The sequence below is a fragment of the Girardinichthys multiradiatus genome, chromosome 17 (assembly GCF_021462225.1).
Source record: "Girardinichthys multiradiatus isolate DD_20200921_A chromosome 17, DD_fGirMul_XY1, whole genome shotgun sequence".
NCBI classification, from domain to species: domain Eukaryota; kingdom Metazoa; phylum Chordata; class Actinopteri; order Cyprinodontiformes; family Goodeidae; genus Girardinichthys; species Girardinichthys multiradiatus.
Window position 1 is genome coordinate 16,599,283 of NC_061809.1, and position 20,851 is coordinate 16,620,133.

At 39.3% G+C, this 20,851-nt stretch overlaps 1 protein-coding gene across 9 annotated transcripts in view; it reads right to left on the reverse strand.

Moving 5' to 3' along the window:
* The window catches only part of LOC124883020 (ELKS/Rab6-interacting/CAST family member 1-like), a 175,988-nt gene that overhangs the window by 75,727 nt on the left and 79,410 nt on the right, over window positions 1-20,851 (reverse strand). For all 9 annotated transcript variants that reach the window (XR_007042068.1, XR_007042067.1, XR_007042066.1 and 6 more), the window contains 2 exons: window positions 11,144-11,275; window positions 3,804-3,964 (listed from right to left, as the gene is read on the reverse strand). Coding sequence is in view for 6 of the 9 variants with exons in the window: in XM_047389836.1 (XP_047245792.1) it covers window positions 3,804-3,964; window positions 11,144-11,275 (293 nt within the window). In the remaining 3 variants the exon portion in view is untranslated. The remainder of the gene's footprint in view (window positions 1-3,803; window positions 3,965-11,143; window positions 11,276-20,851) is intronic.

Below are 20,851 nucleotides of genomic sequence, written 5' to 3' on the forward strand. Positions count from 1 at the left end.
TCCGCAGCAGAAGTGACTCTTGGTCTTCCTTTCCTGGGGCGGTCCTCATGTGAGCCAGTTTCTTTGTAGCGCTTGAGGGTTTTTGCGACTGCACTTGGGGACACTTTCAAAGTTTTCCCAATTGTTCGGACTGACTGACCTTCATTTCTTAAAGTAATGATGGCCACTCGTTTTTCTTTACTTAGCTGCTTTTTTTCTTGCCATAATACAAATTCTAACAGTCTATTCAGTAGAACTATCAGCTGTGTACAGTATCCACCTCCTGCACAACACAACTGATGGTCTCAACCCCATTTATAAGGCTTGAAATCCCACTTATTAAACCTGACAGGGCACACCTGGGAAGTGAAAAACATTTCAGGTGACTACCTCTTGAAGCTCATCAACAGAATGCAAAGAGTGTGCGTAGCAGTAATCAAAGCAAAAGGTGGCTACTTTGAAGAACCTAGAATATAAGACATATTTTCAGTTGTTTCACACTTTTTTGTTCAGTATATAATTCCACATGTGTTAATTCATAGTTTTGATGCCTTCAGTGTGAAACTACAATATTCATAGTCATGAAAATAAAGACAACTCTTTGAATGAGAAGATGTGTCCAAATCTTTGGTCTGTACTATAGGTGTTGTGGAAAAATATTTCCTCTGGCATCTTTTTCTCCAAAACTCTTAAAAAGGAAAGGCTGATATACAAGGGTATGAAGGTGGCATAACAATTGACATGAAGTTACTCTAAACAGACCCAAATAAAGATAAAAACTATATAAAACCTGGTAAGTTATCATTACTTTGGCAACGCTGAGCTAATGTTTATGTGGACATCTGCTAGTGAGAAGGAAAATGAGGAGGTGGGGGTTGTTAAGTATCTGAGGACTGATTCTTCTGACAACCATCATCTACATGCACATAAATATTTAAAGGTAACCAAGACCATATGTGAGTTTAGAGTGACATTTTTGATCATGCATTGAGTTTTTACCAGGAATAAATCCACCCCCTTCCACTAGAAACAGGTCAGAGATGGACATTACATTAAAACCGGTTTAACGTACTAGTAAATCCACCCATAACAGCATGGTGGACATGTGTGTTACTGTAAAACAGTAAGTTATCTTTACTTAATAAAGCAGGTATGTGGCCATTTAACTTTATGTGTGTTACATGTACACTCATTAATGTGCCAATAAATTTGTAAAAGGGAACCTTTGACATGTCTTGACATGCATACATAAAGCAAATTCACATATGGAAACAAACAATCCATTCCTAGGTTTATGTGCCTGTAAAAACCACATGGGTTAAGAAAAAGGTGATAAAATCCCTTCACCTGGATAAAAACGCATACAAACTACAGTACATGTTTCTTAAAAACCAAGAAATACAATCCTAGTAGAAAATGTCAAGGTCACAGCACAGGAAAATGAAATGACAGAGCTCATTTCCCATTTGGCCACAATAAAACATTCTCTCTTTCCCCAGTTTAAGAGACAAGACATGCCTAACATGGATATTCTCCACAGGTTCTATTTCAGTCCAAAGTGTTGTTCCACTTAATCAGATGTCACCATGCAGGCTAAGAAAAGATGTAAATTTGCAGAAAATACATGACGGCTAGACTCATCTCAACAGCACTTAAGATGCAAACCCATCTATTAAAACAACATTAAAACGAACACTGGGTTACAGCCTGTGCATCAGTGTGTGTGTGCTAGTGTCTGCATATGTAATCAGTCATGTGAAGAGTTGGACAGTGGGACATGGTTGTTGCATTAGCATCATCTCAATAGCTTTAAAGTACAGAGTGAAGGAGAAGGAAGATGAAAGAAGAGAAGAAAAGACAGAAAGAAATAAGAAGAGAGTTAATGAGGTGTCGGGTGAAGATCGTGTCATTGAGTCCAATCACCATCTTCCTGGATCACTGAAGATACATGGAAAAACTACTGCAGATATCAAGAGATCAAGGATTTAATGACGCTGAGTTAAATGAGCTTAGTTCAGAAAAATATGAAAACCTAGCTGGTTGAATATGTTGTACTGTAGATCCTGCTCACAACATAAGATAGGACTGAGAAATGTGAATGGAAATACACGTTTTGAATTTAACACCAGATGAGGATTCTGGTATTGTAACAATGCTTCGTGACAACAAATCTCACACTATTCGAAACCCTGTTTATTTTCCTTTAGTGAAGTCACATTTGTTGAGGAAAATGCGTTTGTGGTTAAAACATCAGATGGAGTAAAGGTGATGGTGTAGGGCGGCATCTCTCTTATTGAGAAGAAAGCTTGTCGTAATCGCGGACACTGGTAATGCAGAAATAGACTGACATCTGATCATATAACCTTTGGCAAACCCATATCGCCACTCTTAAGGATCAAGAGAGAGGTCCGCTCCCACAGAGTGGGGTTTTTCTGGGTTCATCCTCCAGACAATCCGACTGAACCTAGAGTAACATATACAACTGCCTTGGCTGGACTGAGACGAATGATGGTTGAAGAATAGGATGCCTTCCCACAGCAGTGTGTGACCAAGCTGGTGACCAGCAAAGGGAGGAGGTGCCAGGCACTCCAATGTCAATCATCTAATCCAATAATAGACACCAAACAAGAGTCAATAGTAGAAAAAACTGTTTGGCATATGCAGAGAGGATTTGGCAAGTTTTTCATGGGTACAACCCACATAACCAAGTCTGCTGCTCAATTCACACGTGTATATACCAATTACCAATATACAATTGTGGCACAGTATGACAAAATAAAGAAGTATGGTTACTATAAAGAAATAACTGACTAAAAATAAATCTCCATACTTTTTGAGCAAAATTTCTAAATGTATTCCTGTGTGACACCGATGTAATGAACTATGAATCAACAGGCGGGCATGACGAATGTTTACAACCAAGGTTATTTCTACATTTTGTGCGTGATGCCGCTAATGTGGATTTTGGAGTAATAACTGGTGTAAATCTTCCATCTTGTATATTTTTTATAAATAACAATCCACTCTCAGTTTTATATTCAACATGAAACTTTATTCTTCTATCAATAATAGATAAGTGATGGATTTGCAAGTTGTTGCCACTGCTCTTTTCAACAGTTTATATAGTGTCCCAGCTATAAGTCCTGTTTAGAAATGCTAACCATTTTTTCCAACCAAAGCCTGGTTTCTTTGGAGGAAGCGAGCATTATTGTAGGCTATTTATTAGCACTGTGAGGAGAACAGTACACCCTAGCATTTATGTGGTTGTTAGCTATGAAAGTTAATACACCACTGTACAAAATGCTCTGGCCATAAAGCCTGAGAGATGGCATAAAAAAGTAATAGGATCTTTGTTTGCTGTGGATTTCCAGTAGTTAAAATGATCATTACGTAGCAAACCAATTTCCTGAAGAAAGAAATAAAGAAGTAAAACAGAGACCACATCCTGAGAACAATTATCAGATTCTCAAATTAGTTTTTTATCAGCGTAAAAGTATTTACTGTTTTGGAACAAATCAACAAGTTCTTCACTAAAACCACTGCAACAAAATAAACTTAAGAGAAGCCTGAGTAGGCAAGAAAATTAATGCAGAAATGTAAATTTTTATGATGTTTACAGGTGTAGCTTTAATGTTACATTTTCCATATGTGTGTACTTCATATGAGGCCAGTAAAAAATAAAGATATAAATAAATCGCATAATGAATTTAAAGATGGATGGATAAAAACATGTAAAAACTCCCAATGTTAAAGAACAGCTGAAATATAAATTAATATAAAGAAAGGCACTAAAACACGACAAAGGAGTGTTTTTTTATTCTTACTTCATTTCAAGGACCTCCTCCAGGTGCTTCCGCCTCTCGGCTCGCAGGGCAGTCAGGTGACCTTCCTTCTCAGCCAATGAGAGTTGAGTTGATGACAGCTTGGCTTTCATCACCTCCAGTTCCTGTTTCACCTTTTCCATGGCAACCAGTAGGTCCTCCACCTGACACAGGCAAATTAACATACATTTAATATTTTCTTCCTTTATGTTTCACTGAGAGTATCTGAGTCTTACTGTAGTTTGAAAGGTTTAACTAATCGCTCAGTTTTTGTAAGCCATGCTCCACCGCAGAACATCAAGCAATTTACTTTCCTACTCCCTGTTTTCTTTTTTTCTCCAAGTTGTTTCTCTTTCTCCCTCGCTTTTCTGATACATATTTTATCTCAGCCTGTTCCTTTCACTGGCTGTATATCACTGTGTCAGTTTAATGTTTATGAGGTCAGTCTGTATTTCTTAAGGCCAGACAACGTTTCGGCTAACATCCAAAGAAAGAAATAGACAGAGAAAAGGAAGAAAACCTTCCAACAGAAGAGGTGAACAATTAAAAAGAAAGATTTTTAAATGAAACTTCAGAAGGTGTATACAAAAAAAGGCTTTATTTCAAGTAGAACAAATCAAAGTAAAGTAATCAAAGTGTTAACCTTGTATTTTGAGAGATTATAAAATATACACAGTGGAAAAAACCTACAAAGATCTAGCAGTTAAATAATCTCATAAATTCTGGAGTACATTCTCAATTTATTTCTAATTTAGTAAAATACATTTTTTACCAATTTGAGACCAGGTTTGGAGATTTTTTTCTGCTTGTTTTAATATATACAATATATGGTTATAATACATGCTTTAGGATATTGATCCAAGCAGTTTGGCCCAATCAGAGGAAGCTACATGCACGTAGATTTGTTTGCAGCAGTTTTCTAAATACTGTCATACAAACATACAAAAAACGGGAGTCTGATGTAAGACGTCAGAGCAATGTGAAACAAAAATGAGAAAGAAACGAAACAAAAAGAATCTGATATTTTCCTTATAGTCTGATTGATGCAAAGTCCTTGTTAGTGCAAAACTACTCAACCGTTACAGCTGTCAAGATAACCAGAGCCAAAACAAAAATGATTTGAGGTTAACTACCCATCCAGCTGTTCTTTTAAAGGAAAATATAAGTAACTGGATAAAAGGAAGAACGAAATGAAAACAAAAGTACCACCTGGTAATGGAAAAACAAGAAAGGGGAGTGTGGTGATGATTCTTTGTTACCTTTGACCACCTAAATCCGCTTGTGGTGAACTCATGAATTGGAATGTGAGACAGCTGCATACAAATGACAGAGAAAAAGAGAGATGTGAGAAGAAGGAGTGATTGCAGTGAGGGGAGGAGATGAGTTTAAGGAAGTTACGAGTAATAAAAGAAAAAGGCTGAGTAAAGGCCTCAGGACGCAGAGTTAAACAAGAAGATAGATGTAAAAAAACAATTCAGAGAAGATGAAGGAAAAAATGTGTAAGGACAGGTAAGTTGTTTTGGAAAAGCTGAGAAGACAAGAAGAGATGATGAGGCATAAATACTAAGCACACAATAGACAAGATATAAGAGCAGTGACATGCAAGCAGCATTGTTTAGTAGCTTAGAAAAAAGGGGGGAGAAAAGGGATGGAAAAGGTGACGCAGATAAATAAGTGTGACAAAATGGGTGGGTGGGAGGCGGTTATAAGGTAGGAGTGACAAGGTCAAGCATAGGAACTGAGGGACTGGAAAGAACCAAGACGCAGTGTTTGGAAATATACAGTATTTCATGTTAGGATTTCAAAATGTTCCAGACTCAAATTTCTTAGTCTTAGTTTTGAAGTAGAATTACTAAGATTTATTTTGAACTTATTTTATGAATGTACAGGTCCTTCTCAAAATATTAGCATATTGTGATAAAGTTCATTATTTTCCATAATGTCATGGTGAAAATTTAACATTCCTATATTTTAGATTCATTGCACACTAACTGAAATATTTCAGGTCTTTTATTGTCTTAATACGGATGATTTTGGCACCCAGCTCATGAAAACCCAAAATTCCTATCTCACAAAATTAGCATATTTCATCCGACCAATAAAAGAAAAGTGTTTTTAATACAAAAAACGTCAACCTTCAAATAATCATGTACAGTTATGCACTCAATACTTGGTCGGGAATCCTTTGGCAGAAATGACTGCTTCAATGCGGCGTGGCATGGAGGCAATCAGCCTGTGGCACTGCTGAGGTCTTATGGAGGCCCAGGATGCTTCAATAGCGGCCTTTAGCTCATCCAGAGTGTTGGGTCTTGAGTCTCTCAATGTTCTCTTCACAATATCCCACAGATTCTCTATTGGGTTCAAGTCAGGAGAGTTGGCAGGCCAATTGAGCACAGTGATACCATGGTCAGTAAACCATTTACCAGTGGTTTTGGCACTGTGAGCAGGTGCCAGGTCGTGTTGAAAAATGAAATCTTCATCTCCATAAAGCTTTTCAGCAGATGGAAGCATGAAGTGCTCCAAAATCTCCTGATAGCTAGCTGCATTGACCCTGCCCTTGATAAAACACAGTGGACCAACACCAGCAGCTGACACGGCACCCCAGACCATCACTGACTGTGGGTACTTGCCACTGGACTTCTGGCATTTTGGCATTTGCTTCTCCCCAGTCTTCCTCCAGACTCTGGCACCTTGATTTCCGAATGACATGCAGAATTTGCTTTCATCCGAAAAAGGTACTTTGGACCACTGAGCAACAGTCCAGTGCTGCTTCTCTGTAGCCCAGGTCTGGGGAATGCGGCACCTGTAGCCCATTTCCTGCACACGCCTGTGCACGGTGGCTCTGGATGTTTCTACTCCAGACTCAGTCCACTGCTTCCGCAGGTCCCCCAAGGTCTGGAATCGGCCCTTCTCCACAATCTTCCTCAGGGTCCGGTCACCTCTTCTCGTTGTGCAGCGTTTTCTGCCACACTTTTTCCTTCCCACAGACTTCCCACTGAGGTGCCTTGATACAGCACTCTGGGAACAGCCTATTCGTTCAGAAATTTCTTTCTGTGTCTTACCCTCTTGCTTGAGGGTGTCAATAGTGGCCTTCTGGACAGCAGTCAGGTCGGCAGTCTTACCCATGATTGGGGTTTTGAGTGATGAACCAGGCTGGGAGTTTTAAAGGCCTCAGGAATCTTTTGCAGGTGTTTAGAGTTAACTCGTTGATTCAGATGATTAGGTTCATAGCTCGTTTAGAGACCCTTTTAATGATATGCTAATTTTGTGAGATAGGAATTTTGGGTTTTCATGAGCTGTATGCCAAAATCATCCGTATTAAGACAATAAAAGACCTGAAATATTTCAGTTAGTGTGCAATGAATCTAAAATATATGAATGTTAAATTTTCATCATTACATTATGGTAAATAATATGCTAATATTTTGAGAAGGACCAGTATGTATGCATGTGTGTGTGTGTGTGGATGGATGGATGGATGGATGGATGGATGGATGGATGCAGCTCTGTAAAATGTTCAAATCAAACTCCACATTGTTCCAGACTGTGTAGGCACCATGGAGACAGAAAGCCCTAGAGTGTTGTGGATGTTTATGTTTAAAAATGATTTCTGGTTTATTTTAAGATCAAAACATAATGAACCACAGGAGAAAGTGCAATGGGTTCAAAAATTAAAATTCCCAGCTTAATAGAAAACGGGAAGCAGAGGAGGGGAATGTCTGTCTCCAGTTTGAGACAGATGGAGTGTGTCACGCTGCTGGCTCACTGTTGTGTCACACACACGCACACCTATCTGTAAAGATCACACATACAGTAGTGACTCATGTCTTGCTGCAAAAGTGTGGTTTATTTTCATGCGGTTCTGGTCAAATGCTTTTGACAGGCCAATCAGGTTCATGGGACAGTCCCACACACACACACACATACGTGTTGACAGTAAAGTTGAATATAAAAGCCGTCTGCGTACCAGTATTGAGTCAGAGTGTGTTTAGAAGTGGGTCTAGTTTGGCAGCATTTGCATGTGGGAACCTTTGAACCAACCAGCCTCATTAAGGGAGGAAATTGTCTTCCTCTGTCATCATTTAATAAATGATTATGTGAAAGGTTAATTGCAGTGACGCAGTTGTATAAAAAGGAACTCAAAAATATTTATTTATGATTTATTGGTGCCCACAGAGACGTGTTTCAGGGTCAAAATCCAAAGCTGGTTTCCATCTGTCTCCTGCTAAATGTGATATTGTGAATGGTCTGTGCTCAGTTTAGACCGCAGGTCACCCTTCTTTTGGCCATATTTGTCTGTTTGTGTTTGAAAAAATGTGTTCTCTGTCCTCTCTGCAGGCACTAGTGTGTACGCTTGCTGAAAGGTTGAATTGGAGCTGTTGCCGCTGGGAAAGGACTACACTGGGTGTTTGGCTGACATCTCCACTCATTCACCACAAACAGACATCTGTGCTGCTTCCTCTTTGACTGAAGCATTTTGGAACAAAGCCTCGTTCTGGCCTTAATGGCCTGTGGTCTCCCTAATTAAAGCTGCACTTGCAGCATTTTGATGCCTAACAGTATTCCCCAGCCTAAATAATGTAACAACATGTATGGTGGAACTAATGAAAGAGACTGTATTCTTTATCGTCATCCTTTTTAAAACCTGTTTGCTCTGAACAACTTCATACAAAACTGAAACTGTTCAAATTGCCCACTCTTGTTTATAACTACTTGATTGTGGTTAAGCATGATGTGTAGACTCTGACAACACATGGATACAAAGATGGTTTGCTCGCAGGCACGAAATGGTAGTAAGAAGAAATACAATAGCAACACTTGAGTACCAATTGGCAAAGGGATCTACAGTAGATGTAAAAACAGAAAAAACCCCATGTCAACACTTTTGCAGCATTGCATGCCACAAAACATTACTTTTTATAAAGTAAAATCATGATTTTTGTAAGCTTAGCGTTGTGATATAGTTACATCTGTTGCTTGTCCAACTGCATACATAAATAAGGGTGCGTGATGTACATAATTTGCAGTAATATCAAAATAGTTATTTTAATGATGCAGCTGTTATTATTAGGAAACCTATTGATCACATGCTGCTGTGCTAAGGTAGAGGTGGAATGGTATTCAGTCTGTGTGAGCTAAGTAATTGCTAAGCTTTGTGTAAAGACAGAGACCCAGACGACATGCACACTAGATCACTGTCCTGCTGCACAGAAACTCTGCTTGAGGTTAAGGTCACAAACTGATGGCAGGGCATTCTTCTTCAGGATTCTCTGGTAGAGAGCAGAATGCATGGTTCCCTCAATTACAGCAAGTCACCCAGATTCTGAACCAGTAAAGCTGCCCGAGATCATCAAACTACCACAACCGGTATGATTTTATGTTTCTGAAATGCTGTTTATATATAAATATGTATAAAGACTGATGTAATGGTTCACACACCTTCCTAAAAAGTTTCACTTTTGTCTTGTTAGTCTATAGAATATTTTCCTGAAAGTCTTGGGGATCATCAGAAGGTTTTTGGTAAAAGTGAGATGAGCCTTTATGTTCTGTTTGGTCAGCAGTGGTTTTGGACTTGGAACTCTCTTATGGATGCCATTTTATCCACTGAGTTTGTCCTAATGTTGAATCATGAGCCCTGACCTTAACTGAGGCAAGTGAGGCTTGCAGAGCTTCAGATGTTCCTCTGAGTTATTTTGTTCTGAATGAGCCACCACAGCACTCTTGGAGTAATTTTAATAAATTCTCTCAAGGAGATATAAAAAACATTCATTGCCCTTGAAGGCAGTTCTTGCCAACAAAGGAGGCATAGCCGGTTTTTAAGTTTAGGAGGAAATTACTATTTCACCTAGGCACATATAGGCTTTCTGTAATAATTAAATCATTTCAAAACTACATTGTTTATTTACTTACATATTCTCTGTCTGATATTAACATTCTTTTGATGATATGAAGCATTTAAATGTAAGAAACAAAGCACAACAACTGAAATCCACAAGGGGGAAACTACATATACCTGGCAATTTAGCTCTTCAAAAACTGGTTTATGACTTCAATTATTGATATTGTATGACCAGATCTAGCATGTTTACTGACAGAGAAGAGTGTTACTTGTACCCTATAATTCCAAAAACACAAATTTTGAATCACTGTATTTCTTCCGTTCAATATCAACTATATTTACACATTCTCTGTTATAAGAGTCAAGTACAGCCATCAAAACCGCTGTTTCTTTTTGGTTGCATCATTGCATCAAAAAGGCAATCCATCCTGCCAAATGCATCATTTTAAACATGTTTTCTTGCTGTAGTTGATGTCTTTGAAACTTGGTTGGAATTGGAAATTGCACGTTTGATCTTTTTTTCTGAAGAAGAAAATGTTTTGTAAGCTGTATTTCACCTTCACACGTCCGTGCGGCTGCCTTTCTCTGTCCATCGAGCCTTTAATTATCTGTCCTTCCTCTACGTCATCTGTCTGTGTGAAACTTCTTCTGCCCGTGCTGCTCATTAGCACCCACCATGGAGGAGAGTGTGAGGAAACATACCCCAGGAGTAAAACATCTGTTTTCATGCCTGGCTTTACACGCCTCTTCAGAAGCTGTCCGGTAAGTAAAGGCCGCAGCAGACAGCAGACGTTTATAGGCAGTAATAACAACAGAGTCCAGCCGTTTTGCCAACAGCTACAGCAGGCCATGTTTACTCAGTGCAGCTTTTGACCTGAGCCCACACTGTTTTTTAACCCCCTCCACTTGTCAAAACTCATCCAGGCAGTGAAGAACATTTCCCATCTCTATGGCCTCGTTAAGTCACCACCGCTCCGGGAGCAAAACACGCAAACACACTCCCCGTGGTCTGAGGTTGCATCCACCAAACCCTTCCCTTCTGAGCCTCCCTTATACCACTGCTGTGAGCTCTCCCACTGTCTCCATTTAGATGAGCTGCATTACGACTTAAAGCGGTTGGCGCACACTCCATTTGAAAAACATGGCTGGTTGTGTGTTGCCCGGTAGAAGGGGACAAATGTATGCTGTTCTGTAAATAGGAACGTGTTTACCTCGGCTCTAAATGAAGAGTGACTGAGCAAACACACAGAGCCGCACCTGAAGGGGCTCAGTTGGGAGTGGCGTGCTTGTCGCCGCTCCCACTTTCAGTGTGAATGATTTTAAGATTATCACAGAAAATAGTTTGTTTCAGTAAGTATGGTTTAGATTTACCAAACACAGTCAAATAAAAAAGATGGACTGAGTTTAAGGAAAAGTTTGGAATAAAACCTGGGCCACACATTTACCATTCAGGCAAAACACATGCATAATAGTAGTGGTCCATATGTGCTTGAACACACATTACCTGTTTCTCGGCATGCGAGCGCGCCTGCTCCTCCTGGGCCAACACCACCTCTCTCTCTGCTGTGATCTGAACGCTTTCCCGCAGCGCCTCCTCCAGCTCCTCAATGCGCTCCTCCTTCTGACGGAGGGAGTCCTGCAGAGAAGAAGAATGGAAAGATGAAAGTGTTGAGAAAATGTGTTGATCAAACCATCCACTTGATTTGCCATGATTTTTGCTACTAGAGAAAATTGGCTGGTGACCAAAATCGGACAATTTTCAGCTCGACTGACCATGACTGGTGACCAGCCAGTCAGAAACTCAAAAATCTAACTCTCTTTAGGATCTGTGAATGCACCATACCTAAGTGCTACCAAGTAGTTAATGTGGAAAAAGAAATTAAGTGTATCCATGGTCAGTATCAGTACAATGTGTAAAAATTAAAAATCCTGAATCAATAAAATAACCTTTTTAAAAAGGAGTCCTTGTTCTATGGCGACGTGTTGGCAGTTCATTCAGGTTGCTACAACACAGAGCTAGACTTCAGATGGTTATGGTTATTTTGTTCATTTGTTTGCAGTTTTGTGTGTTTGGCAACTGACTTCACTATTGTAGAATGTCAATCTGTGCCTGTATTAGGGGCATTTTGCCAAATTAGCAGAGAAACATTGACAAGAATGGATGAAAGGCTGACTATACTGCCGCAAAGTTGTTGTCTTTTATCCTTTTGGAGTTTTAACTTCTATTTTACAAATAAATGCTGAAATTTTGGAAATCTCAACATACTCTACGAGCATCATATAGTAATGCCAACAGTGCTAATCACGCTAATTCCTAATATGAGACTCAAGACTGTTCAAAATGTCCCCGCTGTAATCATTTTATCTTTGTTTTGGAATAGTAGCACTGCTCTCTCTTATAGACATGGTGTGATGTGGCCTCTGCTCTTAATACAAATAATTAAAGGCCAAAACAGAAAAAGCTAAAGAAATATTTTAAAAGCTGGTTATTAATTTGTGTTATATTATAGTTCTTAAAGAGCAATCTGAAATGGCTGAAATCAGTGTTACCAGGTAAAAAAAGTTACGGAAACAAAAGATTGGAAATTCCCGATTCCCTGATCAGTGGTTGCTACCATTAATCTTTAAACAAAGTGTTGTATCATTATTGTAGAGAAGCAAAAACCTTCAGGTCTCAGAGGAATGAAGTGTTATGTTGTGTTGGGTTAAGGATCACGACAAAGACTCTAAAACAATGTTTCAGCGATGTGTTAATAATGTTGATATTTAATTTAATTGTTTAAGTTGGTATCAAAATATCACTGTATGTTTTTACAGAGATCAGCAAAACTCTACACCTCAAGTCAAGCTTAAATTACACCTCCCTCTACACTCATTGGCATACTTGGTAAAAATCAGTAAGGAGTCTTAAAATAAACAAATATTTTTCTTTTTGTTCACAGTTTACCCTTATAAGTTGGGGTTACAAACAGATGGGCTACAATACAGCTTTACACCCAGGCCCATTTCTCTTAGGCACTGCTCAAAATCAGAAAGCCTAGAGAACATGCATCCAAGTAAGGTAGATAGCAACTGATAATCATAAACCAAGAACTTGTCTAAACTTGCTCGTGTCAACAGTCAGCGATTTAATGATAAAGTCATCAGCTTGGACAAACAATCTGTAATGCTGCATGCCTATTTCTCTTCTAAAGGCCTAAGAAAGCCGAAGTCAATCTGCATGAATCATACCGCACCACCAGAAAATAGAACGAGCACAACATCCGGATTTTCAAAATAATTCACCTCAGACGGACTAGATCTCGGTTTATTAATAAATGCACACATATATTTATATATTTATTAAGTTGTTTACATTAGATCAATTAGATCAGTTACTGGGTTAACTAAGGTATTATAAACTGGTTTCACTTCCACAGAAGGAGTTCTTTTGGACTTGCTACTGCATTTATCACTGGCTTTTATTGCGCGATTTGCGTATGGCTATTGGAGCTCCTCCGGGCTTTGCAGTGGACCGGACCAGACACAGTGTAAATCCAGGGTTACAATAAATACGGCACTGAATGAAACAACTGGAGGCAAAGTGAGCAGCATGGAGCAGTAGCAGCAGACACAAAGGTTGATTCAAGATTTGAAGACACTACCTGGTGTCATTTATACTTTATATTACAGTCTGTAGAGAAACATTTATTTAAATTTATTGTGTGCATGTGTGATTTATCTTACTTTAATTATGATAATTTTGGATTACTATTATTATGAATAAAAATAATGATATCGGAATTGAAACTGTTAACAACTGCCGATATCTAAACGTACTGTATCAAAGTGTTCTTACCTGCTGAGCCTTGATCCGTTTAGCAACAGAAAGCAACAACCTTTTCTATGGCGACCTTTTCACATCAGATGCTCTGAACAGCGTGGCTATAGACTCTGCTTTCAACATTTTCCTTTGTCTGTCAGATATCCCAACCTCTGACATCATTTCTCTTTTCTCGCTCCAGGAAAACAGTTCAGACTAACGGCTGCTGTTTCAGTATTGCTGCCATCACCAGCAATGCGCCGTTTCACAATATTAACACTGTTTTTAACACAACTTGGCTTCTACCTGAACCATTTATCATTGACACTCACACAATGAATGACCAGAGACTTCCCCCTAGACGTCATTTCCGAGCAACTTTGGACTTGCAGAACTTAACAACGAAATATGGTTATTTAATGTCACAATTGTCTTTTACCACGCTTTTAATTGTAATATCATGTCAGTTGCTGCCCAATGCCTTCAATATATAGATGTTTTCTTTCAATTTCTGCATTTGTTGGAAAAGCGTGTCACAGGCACTTTAAACTCAACTTTAGAAACTAAAGGCTTCTAGGTTAGCCACAAAGATTGACAAATTATGCTGAGTTGTGTTCCTGCTGCTCAGTGCATCCAGATTTCAGCATGCAGGTACAAAAAAAAGTGTCGTAGATCAACATAGAAAAACACAAGCTGTAATTTAACAGCGTCCTAAATCTGTAAAACATAATGACAGCTCTATATATGCAATTATCATCTCATCTCAATCTTGACTGTAGCAGTATAGCAAATAGGAACCCTACTGACCTTTAAATGTGTTATTTCCACCTACACCAAAACATTATGTAAATGAATGGTCAATAGCAGCTGAGGATACTCCACCCTGGTGCAGGGATCTGCCAAATGAGTTGTTTTTAACCAGAGGGAGGCATTCAGTTGAGTTGGTGGTCCTTCAGTGGGGCTCTAGAGACGTTCATGTTTACACTGCTACAAGAAAGTGACCATAATATACACAAAGGACCACCTCTGAACGTGGTCCAAATGACTGGAACTCAAAGAATTCAAAATGTGTCCTGGGTACATTCACAAAGGCAATTTAGTGATTTCGGGCCAACTTTGATCGCCTCGCCCAGGATACATGGTAATGCCAGATGTGCACAGGGCCAAAGTGTACCTCAGGTGGAAGGGGATTAGTTATAAAACAGGGCACATTATGGTGTGTGGATTTTTCCCTTCCTTTCAGTGTGTGATGTAGCTTTATGAGCACGTGAAGCATCTGCAGAAGGAAAGAGCACTACTTCCAGAACAAAGAGGGTTACAGTTGAAGACGTTTTAACAAGCTGGTATGATTTCCCCAGGTCTTAGAAAAATATCTGTGACATGGTATGGATAAAATACAACAGGACCATGGTTCAACTGCACTGTTCTAAAGAGGGGTCTTTGCTTCTGATTTAGGGGGGTTTAGTTAAAGACATCAATCCTATCTGAAGCAGACCATGTGGAGTCAAGGTCAATTCAAATGGTCAAATCTTGCATATTACTGAATTCATTTGTTTTCTTAAAGCTTGTATTACACCCTATTTGTTTTAGCCCTGTTCCTAGATCGGGCCAGATGTCTGGGTCAGATTTTGACCCCTTGTCAAACCAAAATAACTCCTACTGACAAATATTATTTATGTGAGTCCCATATCCTTACATTAAACCATGAGTAGATTATAAAACATTATTTAAACCGCTGGTTGTCATTGTGGGTATGTGGGTTGACATGTGGTCGGAATGAAAAATCCTACAGTAGACTGCACCAGTCGGTACCCAAAAAAACAGGTTGTATAAAACAACCTAAACCACATGTTTAGAGATATTTGTATACACCAGTAAATTTTTTTTGTCAAAGTATCTTTTTTTATAAAACGACAAAATGCAAAGATATAACAGCATGTAAAGGCAGAGAATGCAAAAGCCCGTCAAAAAAGATAGTTTTTTTGTTTTTATTTAAGCTTGCTTTTACACCAGGATAGTTAGTGGGACTCTGTTTCAGTGGGCGGGAAATACCCCAAAAATGTAACACCTTCTTTGGTGTGGTTTACTTTCACACTGCAGCAAACCAAAGGGCCTGGACAATGTAATGCAGTTAGAACAGCTGTTCTTCGGGCACTATCACAAGAAGCTGCCCACTGTGAGCAGCAAGCTATCCAGGATGTCGCTCTGTTTACATGAGAGGAATGGAGCAGAAAAGGGAAAAAGACAATGTGCTGCTGTGGTTACACAAACACAAATTGAGGTACTGCAAGAACTTAAGTGTTCAGAGCACATATACGTCCACCCTTTGGTTAATTTTTCACTTTCGTTACCTAGATAGTCCGCTTGCTATTAAACCACACCAGGGTTCACTTACAAGTGAACAGACACTCAGGTAGTTTAGCTGCAACACAGTTTGCTTGCTTAGTTTCAGTTTTGTAGCAAAGCATTGGAGGAAACAAACTGCGGATCGAACAGCACTAGTGCAACTGTTTAAAAAATAGATAAACATTATCATTTGAGTTGTATAGAATCTTGGAAAACATAAATATGTATTTGAACAATGCATGTAAGTATAGCAGCAGGTGAAAAGTGAATTCAATTGTTTCCATTTTAAATGTTTTTTTATTCTGATTAAATTCTCTATCTTTAAGTAGATACTTTCGACAAGCACTACTATTGTTTAATGGAATTTAAAATAGACAGCTATATTTTAGAAATTACTTACTTATCTGTTTTGTACTCTAGTCACAAACATCTGCTGGCTTCATTGAATGCAATTCTTCCTTGATGTGCCGTGCAGTATACCTGCCAGTGCGTGTAGTTACCCTTGCTTTACATAGCAAAATATAATCAAAGTAAATTCTAAGTCTGAAAGCAGCTTTATCCAATGATGAGTTTGCTTATCTGTTTCCTTAGCGGACATATACTTGAACACATCCAGTGACTGACAACCGCCGGAAGAAATATCTCAACTTTCTAGGATGTACAGGTACATCTAAAAAAAATTTGAATATTGTGAAGAAATTCAAGATTTTTTCTTCCTCTGATTTCAGAAAGTGAAACTGATATATACATTGATTACACATAAAGTGAAATATTTCAAGCCTTTGTTTTTTGTGATTTTGATGATTATAGCATACAGATAATGAAAACCCAATATTAAAATTCAGTGTCAGAAAAGTTTTATATCACCTAAGATCAATAAAAAAAATGTATTTTAAACAGAAATGTCACCCTTCTGAAAAGTATGTACCCTTTTCTGTGTTCCATACTTGGTTGAGACTCCTTAACAGGAATTACTGCATCAATGCGGCATTGCATGGAGGCGATCAGCCTCTGGTTCTGCTAAGGTATAATCCAAGCCAAGGCTGCTTTGATAGTGGCCTTCAGGTTATCTGCTTGGGACCTGTGGCTCTCATCTTATTATGACCTCCACCTGTTTCTGTTTCAGTTGATTGTTCGCACCTGTTTTTTATGTAGTTTTTTCATTTCAGTTGTATTTAATTTGTTGTTTTTCTCCCTTCATTTTTGGGTCGTCTATTGTCGTCCTTGTTGCTGTCTCTCTAGTTCCTGTGTTTCCTTCCTGTCTGTAAGTCATCCTTTACATTAAAATATATCCACCCACCATGTGCCTGCTGATGTCCTGTTGTTGCTTTGGTCCTTCAAAAACGCAAATCATAAGGCATACTGTCAGAATCCGTGGTGTGTCTGCCTGCAGCTAACCATTTTACCGCCAAGTGCCGTTGCCTGGAGGTGCTGGAGAAGGGTCAGGTGCAGCTAATCAGGCTTATCAACTGGGCAGTATATGAAGAGGCCACGCCTGCACTTTGTTGCCTGAGCGTTTTGCCCTTGCGGTACAGCTACTGGCCTCCCCTGAAATCTACTCTGGTAGTTTGAAAGTTATTTCTGAAATTTTCTGTAAAGTTGCACTGATTTTGCCTGTCCTGACACTTCCAGGTGCCTTACCTCTGGATCCGATGGAGTTGACCAGAGATTTAAAGAATCGGTCTGAACCGAGTCCCGAATTGAACCTTCAGGCTGACTGTTCTGTGAGCCACCAGCGAAGCGAATCCTGTCCGCCTTCCCAGCACCTTCTGTCGGCCCCGTCTCAACGAACACGGCGGTCAAGGCGAGCCACTCTCTCTTACACCACTGGATCTATGACCATTCCCCCCGGCGGGTTTCCCTGCGCTTACCTGTAAGATGCACAATCAGTTCTGGTTCGTTTTCTGAGGTCCAGTTTGTAACTCTGCTCTTCTCCCGCAGCCAGACGGTTCCAGTCTTGTTTCCTGTTCCCAGGATCATTTCTTTAAATAATCATTCACTAATCTCATCTGTCTCAGGTTGTTCTCTGCATGTGGGTCAGGTCGGCAGTTATCATTATGACACATACTCCATAGATTCTCTTTGGGGTTCGGGTCAGGCTAGTCTGCCAGCCAATCAAGCACAATAACACCATGGACACTTAACCAGCTTTCGGTACCTTTGGCAGTGTAGGCAGGTGCCAACTCCTGCAGGAAAATGAAATCAGCATCTCCATATAGTTTATTTGCAGAAGCCAGCATGAAGTGCTCTAAAATTTCCTGGTAGATAGATGCATTGACTGTGGATTTTAGAAAAACAAAAGTGAGCAAAGTGAACCAACACTGGCAGATGACATGGTACCCCAAATCATCACTAACTGTGGAAACTTTACACTGGACCTCAAGCAACATGGATTCAGTGCCACTCCACTCCTCCAACAGACTTTGAGACCTTAATTTCCAAATGAAATGCCGACATTACTTTCATGTGAGAAGATGACTTTGGACCACTGAGCAACAGTCCAGTCTCTGGTTCAGGAGTGACTTGACATGTCTGTGCGTAGTGGCTCTTGCACCGACTTCAGCCTCAGTCCACTCCTTGTGAAACTCTCCCAAATTCTTAAATAGATTTTGCTTGACAATCCTCTCAAGGCTGCATATATCCCTTTTGCTGGTAGAACTTTTCATACCACTCTTTTTCCTTCCAATCAATTTTCTATGAATGTACTTGGATACAGCACTCTGTGAACAACCAGCTTCTTTAGCAGACCTTTTATTCTCCTTGTGGAGGGTGTCAATGACTTTGGGAGATCTGTCCAGTCAGCAGTATTCGCCATGATTGTGTGGCCTACTGATCCCCACCGAGATACCATTTAGAGCAGGGGTGTCCAAACTTTTTGTCATGTGGGCCAACACTGTCAACTCAAAAGAACCTGAGGGCCAAAGAAAATCATACAAAATATATAGTATTTATTTTTACAAGCTCAACAACAATATTAGCAGTTAGATTTGTTTTTGAAGCAAAGGGATGTGTAAGTCACAGAACATCCAAAAAAACCAAAAGGCATCTTTTTTGCAAATTCTTTTGGGTTCGATTGGAAAAAATATTCTATTCTATACTCTGCAATAAGAACAGAATTTCTATTTTTGAAAACGTTTTCTGTATTTAGCCAAGTTTAATAAATTAATTAAAATCAGATCCTACTTACTGTGAAATTAAAGAGAATGCAAAAAGCATGGTTATTAAAAATGAATACTTTTTGTTGTATCTAACATTTTTAATTGTAAGAAGATTTAAATTAAAGTCTGTAATAATTTTGCCCTAATTAAAAACAAGGGTTGCAAATGGCCCCTGCACTGCACTTTGGACACCCCTGATTTAGAGGCTCAGGAAACCTTTGCAGGTGTTTTGAGTTAATTAGCTGATTAATGTGTGGCAGCATTCTAAAGTTTGGGTTTTCATCATCTGTAAGCTATAATAATAAAAATTACAAAAAATAATAGATTGAAATATTTTTCTCTGTGTAATGAATCATTGAGTTTAATTTTCTGAAAAAAGTGACAAAAAATATTCAACTTTTTCACGACATTCTAATTTGTTTAGACTTACCTGTAAATATGAAATTGCATTTGGTAGCACATATATGTAACATATATGTAATCCTATTGCTCATAGGATTAAGTGTGTCTGTGCATGATTGTAAGCCTTGTGTGTCTCTGTGTTGCCCTGTGATGGACTGGCGACCTGTCCAGAGTGTCCTTGCCTCTCACCCAATGACTGCTGCAAGGATAAGCATGTATACACAATGGATGGATGGATTATTCTGGTAATTAATAAAGAGAAATAATTTTGGTAATCTTAATTGACCTAAAACAGGAAACGTTCAGTCGGTCTTTATTTATGTTTGCTCTCTTGGATAGCAACTAGGATAGTCATCAATAACTATCACGCATGATACATTCTGATCTCTTTCTATCCTTGGAGGATTCTAATCACACACAAAGCTTAATAAAATCACCACATAGTTCCCATAAATTCACAACTGAAAAAGGTCTATTTTTCTTCTTGCTGGGGAGCTGACTTTGCAGGGTAAATCAGATCTGAATGAATACCCAATGGGGACAGGGAGGAAGAAGGGCGATGAGGCATTACAGTAGCCATGAGCAAACCTCCAGAACATCTCCGACACATGTGCTGAGAATCTGAGTCCCCAATGAGCCAACATTACTTGGTGTCTTAACTATGCAGAATACAGAGGAATTTGTTTGGAACAAAGCTTGCTCTTATTGCATCGAATTAAATTTACAGTCCTGTTCTGTTACCGTCTGCAAGGTTGTTTAGGTTATGCATACTGGCTTGGAACTGGCACATAAACACACACACAAGTTAAGGTCGTAACCGCTGTGGTCTCATGTGTCTCAGTGACACACATCGACGCATCCTCCGACCACATACACACACTGCAAATGACAGCTTCTTAACTACTTAAACCAAATCAACCATAGCTAAAGGGTGCATCAGATTGTTCACACAAAACACACACACACACTGACAGTTTTCATCTGTCTATAATCAGCGAGCCTATGAGGTTAGCAATTACTGGAAGAAAAGAGCGAGGACTAGGAGGAAAATCAGGCTGGAGGATGTCAGGGGAAGACGGGAAGAAATTTAAGGTGAAAGGGTGAAGTTAAATGAAAAACAAGCAAAGGAAAACCTACTATCTGCAGCTATAAGAAGAAAACCACACAAGAAATCATTACACCACATATGATTCTTATCTTGGGTGACTTGATGCATCCAGCAAACAATTAGGAAATGCTCTCTGACCACAAAGAAGCTTTTTAAAAGCCAAAAGCATTCATTTCAGTTTTTCCTTCTCCTTTAATCATCTCTCTCATTTTTCTACTCATCACTTCCTTCTTCTCCATCTTCTATCAGCTCCCCCTGCCAATTATCCACCTTGTCTTACCCCTCTCACATGTTCTCAGCTGAGAGCTCCAGCGTGTTAGAGTGAGTGTGTTTGACATTGCCTCAGGCTGCTCTGTATCACGTTATGACAACATGGTGTTGTAGCAGAAGTTACTC